Below are 14,401 nucleotides of genomic sequence, written 5' to 3' on the forward strand. Positions count from 1 at the left end.
AAGCAGCTTAGCCAGAATTCCATCACCCCCACTAGCTTTGTTAGAAGTAATGCTTCTAAGGCCCACTTGATTTCACAATCCAGGATGTCTGGCTCAAGGTGAGTGACCACACCATCGTGGTTATCCTGGTCATTAAGACCTTTTTTGTGTATTTCTTCTGTGTGCATTCTGTGTATTTTTTCATGATGCGAAGAGCCGACTCACTGGCAAAAGACCCTGATGTAGGAAAGACTGAGAGCAAGAGAAGGGGGCGACAGAGAGTGAGATGGTTGGAGCACACCATGGACTCAATGGACATCAGTATCAGCAAACTCCGGGAGATAGTGAAGGCCAGGGAAGCCCGGCATGCTGTGGTCCACGGGGTCACAAAGTGTCCAACACAACTTGGTGACTGAACAACAGGAGGCCAAGTCACTATGCCAAACCTGGATATTTTTACACAAGAATGCAGTCAATGTCTTGTGCATGTATTTTAAATATACAAATACTTGTATTTAAATTTAAATACACAAATACTTGTGTATTTAAATTTTAATATACAAATATTTGTGCATTTTAAATGTTTTAAATATTTTAAAAATACTTACATATTTCAAATATTTTCACATATTCATGCTGGTTCTAGCCTGATAAGCCTCTGAAATGTTTTAGCTACTCTGTCCCACATCTAGGTTTTACCTGCACCCGAAGAAAAGGAGACCGGGCAAGATCATCTTCAAAGATGATGATCAGCTACTTCCATCAAGAAAATCAATCCTCAAGGAGTTTACTAACCAAAGGAAGGAGAGCCTTCTCAGCTAAATTTCCCATCAAGTCTGAAAACTGTTTTTAGAGACACCCAGCTCAACATATGCTACACTTTCCCTGACTCATGCCATATCCTGCATTTTCCAAATAAGTGCAGGATTTATTATAATAAATGTCCTGCAATATTCAGTCAGTTCAGTCACTCAGTCATGCCCGACTCTTTCTGACCCCATGGACTATAGCACCCCAGGCTTCCCTGTCCATCACCAACTCCCAGAGCTTACTCAAACTCATGTCCATCGAGTCAGTGATGCCATCCAACTATCTCATCCTCTGTTGTCCCCTTCTCCTCCTGCCTTCGATATCTCCCAACATTAGGGTCTTTTCCAATGAGTCAGTTCTTTGCATCAAGTGGCCACACAAGTACTGGAGTTTCAGCTTTTGCATCAGTCCTTCTAATGAATATCACCAGTGAATAAAAAAAAACAAAAACCTAGATTATTCTGGCTAGTTAGCCTAAGTCACTGCCATTTTAGTCTTAAATAAAACTTACTCCTAATATACAACAATGTCATTTAATTTGCAAAGGATTTCATAGTCACAACCTCTGATATAACTATATCTAACAGGAAGGAAATTCACCACTTAATTTATATAAAAAATAAATTGGCCCACCCATGTCACAGAGCTAGTTTAGTGGCAAACCTGGGATTTGAGCCCTACGCCCAGCCTCCAAATCTTTCTAGTAAGATCCAAGGTGTTCCCAATGGTTCTTGAATGGCCCATTTGAAACTTGTGCTTTTATGGATAATTTGGTTCTTCATGGCCTAACCCCTGAACTGAAACCTTCAAGCCTATCAGAAGCTATCATTCTTTCACTATTTTTTGAGCATCAGCTCTAAGCCAGGCACCATTCTGACCAGAGTGTATGAACCATTGAACAAAATAAAACTTCTGCCTTTGTGGAGCTTACAATCTAGTAAGAGTGGACCATGAACTTGAGAAAATGTTAGGATCTGTGTTCAGCAAACAGGACTAAAGTAGATCAACGTGGGAATTAGAGCTGCAAGTGGGTGAAGGTTGCTGAAATATTTAAAAAGGTGCTCTGTGTAGCCTAAAGTGATAGCTGAGCCAAGACTTGAAGGAGGTAGGGAAGGGAATTAGAGCACCTAAAACACAGTTTTCCTTTTTCTTTGAATGGCAAACAATGCAAAACCAAGCTTTGACTGAGTGATGTAAGGCAACATAGGCCCCAAGAGATGAGTACAAACAGTTGTGTTTCATACCTCCAACCCAAGAGCTCAGGATCACTTTTTAAGTTTCAGGCGCTAAACACATCTAAATGGAAGTCTTGAGGATGTTAAATATACTGCTGTGTTGAAAACAGAACTGTCAGAACTGATGGTCCGCACTGCAAAATATACATGAAGAATGACAAGGGTTGTCTCTTAGTCACTGTTGAAATATGTGCAGGCCTGCACGGTGGCACATGGAAATGTCATTTGACTCCTTCTGGAGTGATCGCTTCCTGTTACTTCACAATGAAAACAATCTGTTTGCCTGTATTTACAAACTATTAAAGTGTCCTTAACCACAGGAATAAAAGTAAAAAGAAAATATATGGTAAATAGACTGAGATCACAGGCTGAGAACATCTTACAGCTTCGGGAACAAGGACTGTTTTCTGTTTGGGGGATGGGGAAGGTTAAAAGAAAAACAAGAAAAACAAGCTCTGTAGCCCTGATTACCCACGGGAGAGCATGCCACAGGCTGGAGTTGACCAGATTGCAGGCCTAGCTCTGTAATATCCAGCTAAACAAAGGGGCCAGTGAGGACCTGGACAGGAGGCAGGGCCAGGAAGGAAACAGTTACTTGGGGCTGCAGTAGAGTGACCAGCCGGACTCAGCCACTCAAGGACAAAATAGACCAGTTTCTCAAAATAATTGGTGGTTTCATGCAGTAAAAACAAAATGAGGATGAATGCTTGGAGCTTATTCAAATAAGAGTAAAAACATATCCAAAAGAAAACACAGCTAGAAATAGTTGAATACAAGTTTTGTATTGAGTTAAAAACTGGACACAATCAGTTTATCAACTAGTTTATTTTTCTGGAAATGACTGGTGTGTTATTACAGCTGACTTGAGGCTGTATTCATGGGCAAGAGCACCCCCAACTCACACACAAGACCTCAAATCACACCATACCTATTATATTGGGTGGTTACCGACAGAGTCACCATAAAGAATTATGTGGTTAATATATGGAACATTTTCACAGCAGCTTGGAATAACTGACAATATTATGTTCAAAGGGTGAATGCAACAAGGCAGAGACCTGGGCCCTACCCAGCTCTGGAGAATGCCCATACACACCACCAGGGCAGAGCGCCCCCCGGAGTCTGAGCATGGCAGTGCACTTGTCTGCCTAGTCACCACTATTCAGTTTTAACCATTTGTTGTTCTTTCGCATTTTTAACCTGATTTCACAATATAGTCCTACAAACTTTCTTAAGTGCATCAGGATTTCTAGGGAAAAAAAATAATTTTGCGTTGGGAAAAAAGTGGAATAAAGCAGAACCACCTGATTTCTTTCAGAAAGGAAATTCCACTCATCTGTTTTTTGCTGTCTCTTAACTTGTACCCCAACTGCCCACCTACATATGGGTTCCTGACTGAAGGTTCTAACCTAAGGTTGGAAGGGGCACCAAGCTTGTGCCAAGCCCAAAAGCCATTGAGGTGCCTTTTGCTGCTTTGGGAGACAGTGGCCTCTTACAGACCAGGACGTGATAGCAAGAACAGGCTGGCTTGGGACTTACAGGGAAGCCAGGTTAACAGAGCAGAGCCTCTGCAGCTTCGGCGTGCAGCAGAGTCACAAGGAGCCAGTTAATGCAGCTGCCTACGCTGAGATTCTGAGTCAGCTAAACCCGGGACAAGACGTAGACATCTGCATTTTAACAAACACCCCCCACCTCCACTCCGCTATCTTCTCATGTAGGCAGTCTTCCACCTTCAGCTCTGAGGAGCACGTAAAGCAGTGACAAGGCATTTATCTGTGGAGGAAAAAACCACGCACATTCTGCCAACAGACAACCTGGGCACCCCGCCCCCCAGCTCCCTTCGCCTTTGGCCTTTCGACAGTGACTCCTGGGTGGTGAGGGGCGGAGTACACGTCTGACCACATCTGGGCGACCCCTCAAAAGGCCACTTTCTCCCAGTTTCCCACTCGGAGTCCACACGCCATCTACTCTAATACCTACTAAATAAAGGCAACATTTCTAACTCATTTTAAGGTATGCAATTCTTTTATTTCCTTGGCCTGACAGCAGAAACTTCATTATACAAGAGCCTGCATCTTGACAGAGCTGACCCTCAGACTTCCCCCACGGGAAGGACCCTTTTCATTCACGGAGATGAACTGAAGTGTCTTGAGATGAATTGAAATGTCCCATCTGGGTGCAAATTCCTGCTTCCCACCCAGATCATAACCCTAACGTGAAAATAATCAGAGTCAAATGGAATCCCCAAGAAGTATGAAAAGTCACCCTTCTCAAATTTTTCTAACTAGCAGCTGTGGGAAATTAAGACCCAAGGAGGGGGTGCCACTGGCCTCACCATGCATCTCTGTGCATTGAGAAAGTGGAGGATGGTGGGCCGGGAGCAAGAGTTCTGGATAAGCGGGAGGTGCAGACAAGCCATCTTACCCCATACCTGCCCCTTCTATACGTAACTCCGTCAACTCATGGAGTGAAGTCTGGGAAATGTCAGGACGAGTGGTTTTAGCCTATTACTGAAATGCGTGACGCTCATTCAAGTCCAAGGTAGGTGTGGGGAAAACGGGCACCAAAGAGCAAAGCAGGTTAGACAGAGATGCTCAGAACTCATTCAGTTCCAGTTCTATGCTATGGAGACTATCTTCGCAATCCTGACATCCCTCACGCCTTGGCCTCTACTCTCCAGCAGAAGGGGAGCTCCATCTAAGTGTCTGGGTCTGAGGTCTACAGCCACCACAGGGTGGTGGGCTGGGTACTGTGATGCTTGCGAGATGACCACTGGGATGTGGGAGGGATGTAGGAGATAGGAGAGGTCAGGGGCCACAACACTTCAATTACAGTGGGTCTCTTGGTCCCCAGGAATGGTCCACTACCAGCCAGTAGCCCTGCAACATTCTCAACCCCTTTCCCCACCTGTCTTGTGCAAATTTCAAAAACAGAATCTCTGCCCAAAGCAAAGGAGAGCAGGAAGTTACTGTGGTCCATGGTCTCTGGCCCCAACTTGCCCACCCCCCGATTCTTCCATGGAAATCAGATTTCGCAGCAGTGTTTGTTGTGAGACTGGAGTATCCCCATTTTTTTTTTTTTTTCCCTATCAAAGCCAACTCAACAGCTCTGTCCTGACGTGCTTTCTCCCAGGGCTGAGAAAGCAGCAAAAAATGTCAATCGAGCCTGTGAAAATATGGTGATGGTGTGTGTGGTGTCGTGTTTCCAGGTGTTCCACCTCTGTCTCCTTCACGGGGGGAGCCCTCCCTCTGAATCTCTCTCCCCAAGCCCCACACTTGCCCCTCCCCCTGCCCCGAGTCCATCGGCCGGTTTCCGCCACTCACTTCCCGTAGACACTCTCGTCACTGTAGGCCACATACAGAAAGTAGTCTTCCTCATGGTTGTCCTAGGCAAAGAGGGGAGAGAATGGTTTAGAAACATAATCAAGTTCATCATCCCTAGGGTCTGGAGTCTCACACAACCTTGCAGGGTAGGCATAGGAGGTACCCTTCATCCCCGTTCAAAAGAGGATAGTGTGACTCCCCTGCTGGTCCAGTGCTGAAGACTCTGAGCTTTCAATGCAGGGGGTACCAGTTTGATCCCTGGTCAGCGAACTTGGCTCCTGCATTCCACTGGGCAGGGCCAAAAAAACAGGGATCAAAGAAGCAGCACAAGTGGCTGGGATTCAACTTTGAACTCTAAGTTCACAAAAACCTTCATGGAGAACATCATACACATCAGAGATATGAAGCTCATTCTGGCGAGAAGAGCAATGACACAACATGATATATTGTTGTTAACTGCTGCTCAGTCACTGTCGAGTCCAACTCTTCTGTGACCCCATGGACTATAGCCCACTAGGCTCCCTTGTCCATGGGATTTCCCAACAAGAAAGTAGGTGGGTTGCCATTTCTTCCTCCAGGAGATCTTCGTAACCCAAGGATTAAACACGTGTCTCCTGCACTGGCAGGCAGGTTCTTTACCGCTGAGCCACCAGGGAAACCCATTAACCATATAAATTTGAAAGTGAAAGTCACTCAGCATGTCAGACTCTTTATGACCCCATGGACTATACAGTCCATGGAATTCTCTAGGCCAGAATAATGGAGTGGGTAGCCTATCCCTTCTCCAGCAGATCTTTCCAACCTGGGAATCAAGGGATAATTATATATATTGGGATATAAAATTATATATATTGGGATATATATATATATATATATATGAATATAAACCAGAGAATATATGCTGTGGAATAAAAACTAGAAATTATTAGGAAAGTTCACTAATAGGATACAACTATAAGGCAGTATTGTGTGAAACCCTTTGAAGAATAATGATGCAGTTACAGTCTAAGGTGATAAATCATGATCAAGCCCTCTACTATGGTTTATCATCATATTTTTACAGTTTACCAAAAATTAAACCAAATAAAATCATTCAAGTTACTATCCCTCCAACTGAGTTGATTTGTGAAGACAAATGAATCCACTGAAAGACGGCCTGGTCTTTAAATTTCATTTGATTTGGTATATCTGTGGTCAGAAAGCACTTCCTGCTGTTTCAATAAGGACACTCCAATGTTAAAACACTACGGCAGGGCAAGACTGAGAAAATAATTCAAAGGGACTGAATCCAGTGGGCCGCTCAATTGCTGAGGGACAAGAGACACGTGATCTCCCAGAGCCTGACACGGCCATGTGAGAGCATCCTGATAAATGATACCTCTGCCACCTGCCCCACTTTCCGAGTGTGTGGATGATAACACCTGGGACAGAGGCTAGAGAAGGCCAGACGGTACGGCCTTGTTGCCAGGACAATTACCTCATACAGCTGGCCCATGGTCGCACTAGTGGGAGGTATGGTGTTGTTGACAAAGAAGAATAAGGCGTCCTCAGGTCTCAGGTGGATTCTCTTTCGGATTAAGAAGTAGAACTGGCCAACTGGATGGAGGCGGTAGGGGGCAGTGGGGTGGTTAGGAAATGAAGACAAAGCGGAAGAAGACGAGAGGTTAGCAGGAGGGTAGTAAGATCCAGAAGACAATTCTACTGCACCTGTTTCCCAAAGCACCAGACTGCCATTATCATCTGAGCAGAGCCAAACACTGTCCTGCAGCTTCAGAAACAAAAACTGACATGGCAAGAAGCCTGTGTGTTCCTTGATATGCTATGGAGTTTAATTCCTCAATCCGTCTCCACTTTACTCAATTTCAGACCTAATGCTAACATTCCCACGGTCTAAATCTGATTTGAAACACACTTCTCGGAATTATTTGGGGTCCAGTGGTTAGGACTCTGGTGCTTGGCCCAGGTTCTATCCCTGGTAGGGGGAACTAAGATCCCAAAGCCACATAATATGGGGGGGAAAAAAAAGAAAAACAAAAAACAGATACTTTCAAGTCCATTTCCGCCTAAGACAAACTTGTGATGGAAGAGATCTGCTGGACTCCAGTAATCTTAGTACAATCCCTCATCCCAATGTCGGGGCAGTGAGTGGCGTTCAGTGCTTTATTTTTCACTGAGCACACTGAAAGGTTTCTGCTGCTGCTGCTAAGTCGCTTCAGTCGTGTCCGACTCTTTGCGACCCCATGGACTGCAGTGTAACAGGCTCCTCCGCCCATGGTTTCTAGAAAGCTGATATTCAAACCTAACCACTCTGGAGCAAACACATCTACCAATATCTTTCCAAGTGTCTCCTGGATGCAGTGGTTAAGTAAGTAAGTAAAGTCACTCAGTCGTGTCCGACTCTTTGTGACCCTGTGGACTGCAGCCCACCAGGCTCCTCAGTCCATGGGATTCTCCAGGCAAGAATACTGGAGTGGGTTGCCATTTCCTTCTCCAGGGGATCTTCCTGACCCAGGGATCGAACCCAGGTCTCCCGCATTGGAGGCAGATGCTTTAACCTCTGAGCCACCAGGGAAGTTATTCCATTAAAAATCAACATGAACAATTAACGTATCTTTTACAAATCCAAACAGTATCTACAAGATGTATGAACAAAAAACCCATAACTTAAAGAGGTCAAGGTATTCAGCTGAGAATCTCTATAATGTGATCTTCCCAACAAATTAGTCTGGTTTTCCTTATGGTGTAAATTGGTATCACAATAACAAACCTGAATTTTAAGCAGCTTATATAATACGCATCTGCTCTTTTCTTTCAAGCTCTCACACTCTGCTGCCTCTAAATCAAACAAGGCCCTACAACAATGGGAAAAGCTTAAGGAAATCGGTGATGGGAAAGAACAATTACATCACCATCGCTGAATCACCCAACTCTCTGGGGCATCCCACTCACTTCCCTCAGTTCTACCTCCCCTCAAGCCCATGATCACATGCACACAGGAAGGACTGGGAAGGCTTTGCTGTGGGAGGAAGGGTCGGGGGGGGACAGAGCATTACCAGTGAGGTCAGAGGGCACGAGGTACTTCCTCTTGTCCAGGTCAGGCACCCTGGCCTTGGGAGCCTTCTCCACAATCACCTGGGAGGACAGACAAAGGGTGGGAATGAAAACTGCAGAATCCAACCAATGTTACCTTCTTTCTACACCCTACAAGTGCCCTTATCTGAAGTGAGTTTCTCTAGGCGAAATACAACTTTTCCATTTCTTATTCTCTCTTACCCTTTACAAAATGTACGGGGAAACAAACTTTCTTAATAAGGTTATAATTTTATTACTGAAACAACAAGAGAATAGGGAAGGGATACTACGAAAAGTAAAGAGGCCCTTGATTTTAATTACAAGTTACCTATAAGATGTGCGTGTGTGCATGCTAAGTCGCTTCAGTCGTTTCCAACTCTTTGCAACCCTATGGACTATAGGCCACCAGGCTCCTCTCTCCTTAGGTCTCCAGGCAAGAATACTGGAGTGGGTTGGCATGTCCTCCTCCAGGGGATCTTCCTGACCCAGGGATGAAACTAGAGCCTCTTATGGCTCCTGCATTGGTAGGCAGGTACTTTGTTATAGGACATACACTTTCTGGCATTTAGTTGAAGCACCAAGAAAATTGTCTGGATTTTCTCAAGTGGTCCTCAGTACCTACTAGGTTTATTCTTTCTCATAAATGATATTTATCTGTAAAGGTACAGATAATGTGGTTTAAATTTTGTACTTCATCAAAGTTTTTTTGAGAGTGACTGTAAAAAGAAAAGTGCATTCAAGGCACTATTAAGTGAAAAAAGTGTTAAAATAGTCCTTGTATTAATAGAATGTCGGTACAATAACCCATAATAACCCATACTGATTATCTGTTAGAATTTTAAGAGATTTTCAGTGTCTACATTAAATATTTCTACAATACTTCCAAGTTTAGAAGGGTCATTTATTTTTGTAATGAAAAGGAAAAAAAGATCAAAAGGGAGGAGATATACGTATACCTGTGTTTGACAGAAAACAAAATTCTGTAAAGCAATTATCCTTCAATAAAAATAATAATTAAAAAAAGAAAAAAGATACATAAGTTATACATGTAGATGTATAAAACAGGAAATATTTTATAAATAAAATTTCAAGCAATAAGTTAAATAATGTACTTAAATATTTCAAAAACACATTCAGTATTTATATACTATATAAGTGATATAATATGTAGTTTGATTTAACTTATAAATACTTTGAATTGATTATAAAACCATCAGTTTTAGATTTTTAGTCTAGAAAATATAACCATTTTAGGTAGAAGATAAGGAAAGTACAGAAAAGTTAAAGTATAAACAAACACTGGGCACAGGTCACATGAATTCTCTTAACTTCAGCACTCCAAGGAGTAAAATATGTATGTACGTTTAGACGCTCAGTTGTGTCCGAGCCTTTGTGACCCCATGGACTGTAGACCACCAGGCTCCTCTGTCCATGGGATTCTCCAGGCAAGAATATTGGAGTGGGTTGCTATGCACTCCTCCAGGGGATATTCCCAACCCAGAGATCAAACCTGGGTCTCCCACATTTCAAGCAAATCCTTTACCATTTGAGCCACCAGGGAAGCCCAATAAAAAGGAACACAGTAACCTTCAAACACATCTTTTACAGACATATGGAATGGATCCAACAAACTCAAATAATCCATAAATCCATAAAACTTTTATGTGAAAAGGCTTTGTAAACTGTAAAGATCTAAAAATAAAGATCTGGAGAAATCTGAAGCTTTTAAATTTAAGGGGATAGGTTAACATAGTGAAAAACCTACTTATTTTTGCAGAGAAAGAGAATTCTGCACCAGGAAGACCAGAAGGACATTATCACACTTAAGTCACAGGCACAAAATGAGGAACAGAGTAGTAACCAACACAGTGATATTGTCATAACTAGACTTATCATGGTGTCTTGAAATGTACATAAAAAAACACTATGTTGTGTAACAGGAATTAACAGTGTTGTAGGTCAATTATACTTTGAGAGTAAATCCTGAGTTCTTATCACACACATTTTTTTTCTATTTCTTTAATTCTGTATCTGTATGAGATGATGAATATTCACTAAATTTATTGTGACCATCATTCTATAAGGTATGTAAGTCAAATCATGATGCTCTACACTTTATAGGTATACAGTGCCATATGTCAATTATATTTCTATAAAACCAGAAGAAAAAATTAAAAAATAAATAAAACTTAAACCTGGAGTACTGATATATGAATCGCTAGTCTATGTCTGACGCAGGGTGCAGCATGCTTGGGGCTGGTGCATGGGGATAACCCAGAGAGATGTTGTGGGGAGGGAGGTGGGGGGGGGGTTCATGTTTGGGAACACATGTAAGAATTAAAGATTTTTAAATTAAAAAAAAAAAAAGATAATATAAAAATAAATAAATAAAGTGTACCAAAAAAAAAAAAAAAAAAAGAAATGAAAGTGGGAAGAGCATAGGAACAGACCAGTGAAGATCCATCAATGAGGCAGCAGGTAAATAAAATTAAAAGGGAAGGAAGGAGCATAGCATTGTGCTACGCATGAACTGAGACCTGGCAGCTCCAGCCCCAATTAACACGAGATGGAAACCACAAGAAGGGAGCAGGAAAAGAGAGCAACAAAGACAAGTGCAATTGAATCAGGGTACGTGACTGCTTTGATAACAAAACAGTCCAGTGAGAAAGGGCTTTGGAAATCATTTAACCCTCTTTTCTGTCAACATGACACTTCAGCACAGTGAGATGCAGAGTTCTGCCCAGAACTAACACCAAATCTCAGGATTCAAAGAGCAAAGCTCCTTTTATTATTATTATATATATATATATATTTTTTTGGTCATCAGAAAGAAAGCCACACACTGAGCAGCTGGAAGGAGTTTGGCCACTGGTTAAAATCCAACTGGAGAAATCATGAGATCTGAGTGAGTCATAAGAGCTTACAAATTATCAAATAAGTAAAATATTTAACAGCAAACAATGAGAAAAAAATACAGGGATTAGCTGAAAGTCTGGGTGAATGCATGGAAATAACTGAAATGGGAAGGGCTGTTTTGAGGAAATATAGGAGAATTTCAACTAGATTTTGGAACAGGTACAATTCTGAGCTTGTAGCTTATACAGAACTATTGGAACAGAGCTTTAATCTTGGAGTTCTGAAAAAAACGGTCGTCATTTTGCTTACTGGAATGTTTTTCTGGCATCATACTGCCATCTTAACTGTTGATGGCAGCAACAGTTGACTTCTCTATTTCTAATACCTGACAGCATAAGGCACGCTTAAATCATTCTTAAATCATGAACTGCCTTGGACCTTGAGAAACACTATGGCCTGGAGGATCCAACAGCCAGGATCAGAATCCCAGCTCAGGCACACATCAGCCACTTTCAGGAAGTTACTCCATTTCTTCAGATCCTTCATCTGTAGAAAGGGATTATAATGGCGTGAGGACTAAGTGAATGGCTACAGACAGGGCACTGAAGATATTCCCAGGGACGTGGTAAGCTATCAATCAGTTAGTTGTCACTTGAAAATATTATAAGAGGGTTAGGATGGGCGTCACCAAGACTTGGTGGGAAACTTTTAAAACAGTCATCCAAGATCCAGAGACCAGGAAAGAAATTTGCGAAGCATCCTTTAGTAGGTAATAGGGCTAGTTCTCCTTTTTAGCTGAAAACACCTCTGTACATAATTCCTCTAATGTAACAGCCTTCATGTCTCCCTTAGTTTACAGAAACAGTACTGCAAGAGGTTTATACGGCCCACGTCGCTTCTGGCAGCTGGAAGAACATGAAAAGTTAGATGAAGACTGGAAAGGAATTCACCATCAGATAACTGAAATTCCTTTACACGTAAATTACCTGTAATATTTATCCTAAAGTCCCTGCCCTAAGATAAACAACACAGTCTTAGGGTCTCTAATCCTATCTCCAAAACTCAAGGATTGCTGTTCCCTCTATCACACTTCAAAAGCCTTCTGCCCTCAAATCCAGCTACGCAGCCCACATTAGCGAAAACCAGGCAAGAGGCGGGGGGAAGGGTGACAGGAAAAACGCCCGGATGCAAAAAGACACCTTGGTATTTCTTCCCCGTTCCTTCTCTCCGCCTGCACTAGGTTTAAGAACATAAACCTGAGTCCAAAAACCCGAGAAGAAGGTCTCAGTCTTTCCTGACTGTGTTCAGGTACAATGTGTTCAGAATAAACACCGGCCCACACACCCTGGAGCCAAGAATGATGAGGCAACCGGGTTGCTGCGCAGAGAACGTGACCTTGTTTTCTGGGCCAGGCCTCTCTTGTGGCGTCCCCTTCCCTTCCTAATCCTCACAGAATAAAATAAAAGATCCAATGGCTTGCGAACATTTCCCTCCCAAACCCAAGGCTACAAAGGGCCAAAGTCCTTCCGATTAACGGAGAACCACCTAAGGGCGGAAATTGATGGGAGCAAATCCCCTGGATCTGTCATTCCTGAACACTTCCATGCTATCTTAAGGCAGCATATGGGTGGTCCCGACCTCATCATTCTCGCGCCAAAATGCTACATTTTGAGTACACCCCAGCCAACACATCCACTGAACACTGCTGAGTCACTCAATCGTAGGATCCGTTCTAAAACTGCGGTCAGCTCTAAAAGATGGGGACCGGCTCTAGGGATACGAGTTTTAAAAGGTCCGCAGTCCGAACGTCCATTCCACTGGCTCTCCCCGTGGTGAAAGGCGTGCAGGTTGAGTAATTTTAGGGGCCACCCTTCTGTGCCTTTGGGTAGCCATCACGACTCCCCCGTCCCCATCCCCATCCCCCCTCTCCCCCCTAGGACACTCACAGGGACCCGGTCCGGATATTTCTTCCGGATCTTTTCTCCTTCCTTTTTCCGATACTCAAAGGGATGGTCCTCCTTATACTGGAATTTCATGATGAACCGCAGGATTTCTAAAATCCCCGGACGGGGCCTGCCTCCCTCGCGGACGAAGGCGTCTCTCCCGTCTTTTGATGATCCCTTTGGGCAATTCGCAATGAGTCTCAGATTCGCTTCCGAGAGGCCAGCCCACGTCGCAGCGCCGCTCGGCAGAGCTTTCAGAAAGGCGGGACTCGGGGCCTGGGTTCCAAGACAGGATAGGGCCAGGTAAAGAATTCCCGGTCGCTTTTCCCGAGAGCCGCGAGCACAAAAACAACACGACGGCCGGCTGATCCTGTGACGTCAGGAAGCCCCGCCCCCGCGAACCTTGGACCGCGGGATGGGGGTGGGCAGGCGCAGTCCATTTCAGTGTTTTCTCATTCTAGTTACAGTTTCCCCGAATACAGTCCAATTAAAACACGAGAAATTTCCACATTTTATTTTATTGTGACAGTGACATTAGAGGTGTTTATAAAACAACAACAAAAAATAATGTTCTAAAGATGTCTTCTACCCTCTCCGCCATTTCTTGGTTGGGCCCCGAAACAAATACAGATGGTGAAAATCCAGCTTTTTTTCAGCCTGTTGGGATCTGGAGTCTGGAAAGAGGTGGGATGGGGGTCCTCGAACTCCTTTGGCCCATTCAGAGGTGCCCCGGGCTTGTATTTCGCCCTTTGCCCGTTCATTGATTACACTGGTGCCTCGGATGCTGGGCTGGCTGCCTCCGCCCCTTGACCTCTCGTTCACCACGTTGGTGTCATATTTGGGTTTTTGCAGCAAATCTGCTCCTAGAGCAGCAACATAAACAGAGCATGACTCAGGGAACTGAAGAGATGTAGCAGGTGAAGGGCAAGAGGTATGATCAAGGTCCAGGGAAGTGACGTCAGTCGTTACTACTAAGAACTTTGCATAGGTTGAGCTATGGAAATGAGTGACAGATCTCAGAAGTTAGGTGTCTTCGGAAAAGAAAACATCAGGCGATTCAGGCGATTAACTCAGTAGTCCTCAATTTTTCCCCTGATGCAAAAATTCACCGGAGGAGAGTACTCCTTTCCAGACATGAATACAGAGTGCCACCTGAAGGGCTGGTGGAAGACTGAAGGTAACA

General features: G+C 43.6%; 1 protein-coding gene across 2 annotated transcripts; it reads right to left on the reverse strand.

The window, feature by feature from the left end:
- Window positions 1–2,830: 2,830 nt before the first annotated feature.
- Window positions 2,831–13,562, reverse strand: GABARAPL1 (GABA type A receptor associated protein like 1). 2 transcript variants are annotated; one of them, XM_012175401.4, is made up of 5 exons: window positions 13,222–13,562; window positions 8,401–8,479; window positions 6,825–6,943; window positions 5,348–5,409; window positions 2,831–3,797 (listed from the first exon to the last, which is right to left on the reverse strand). In XM_012175401.4, the coding sequence occupies exons 1-5, from the start codon at window positions 13,309–13,311 to the stop codon at window positions 3,794–3,796; spliced, it is 354 nt and encodes a 117-aa protein (XP_012030791.1). In that variant the 5' UTR covers window positions 13,312–13,562; the 3' UTR covers window positions 2,831–3,793. The 2 variants fall into 2 exon arrangements, with proteins under 2 accessions (XP_012030791.1, XP_060269409.1); XM_060413426.1 differs by having other exon boundaries at window positions 2,831–6,943.
- Between the last annotated feature and the right edge of the window lie 839 nt (window positions 13,563–14,401).

This window comes from Ovis aries, chromosome 3 (genome assembly GCF_016772045.2).
Source record: "Ovis aries strain OAR_USU_Benz2616 breed Rambouillet chromosome 3, ARS-UI_Ramb_v3.0, whole genome shotgun sequence".
NCBI classification, from domain to species: domain Eukaryota; kingdom Metazoa; phylum Chordata; class Mammalia; order Artiodactyla; family Bovidae; genus Ovis; species Ovis aries.

Excerpts from the sequence above, each read along its gene's own strand:
- GABARAPL1 (XM_060413426.1), bottom strand. The coding sequence starts at position 13,311 with ATGAAATTCCAGTATAAGGAGGACCATCCCTTTGAGTATCGGAAAAAG. Across the intron at positions 8,480-13,221 it reads AATATCCGGACCGGGTCCCT|GTGATTGTGGAGAAGGCTCC; the intron begins GTGAGTGTCCTA and ends CTGTCCTCCCAG. Across the intron at positions 6,944-8,400 it reads CGTGCCCTCTGACCTCACTG|TTGGCCAGTTCTACTTCTTA; the intron begins GTAATGCTCTGT and ends GCCTCCATCCAG.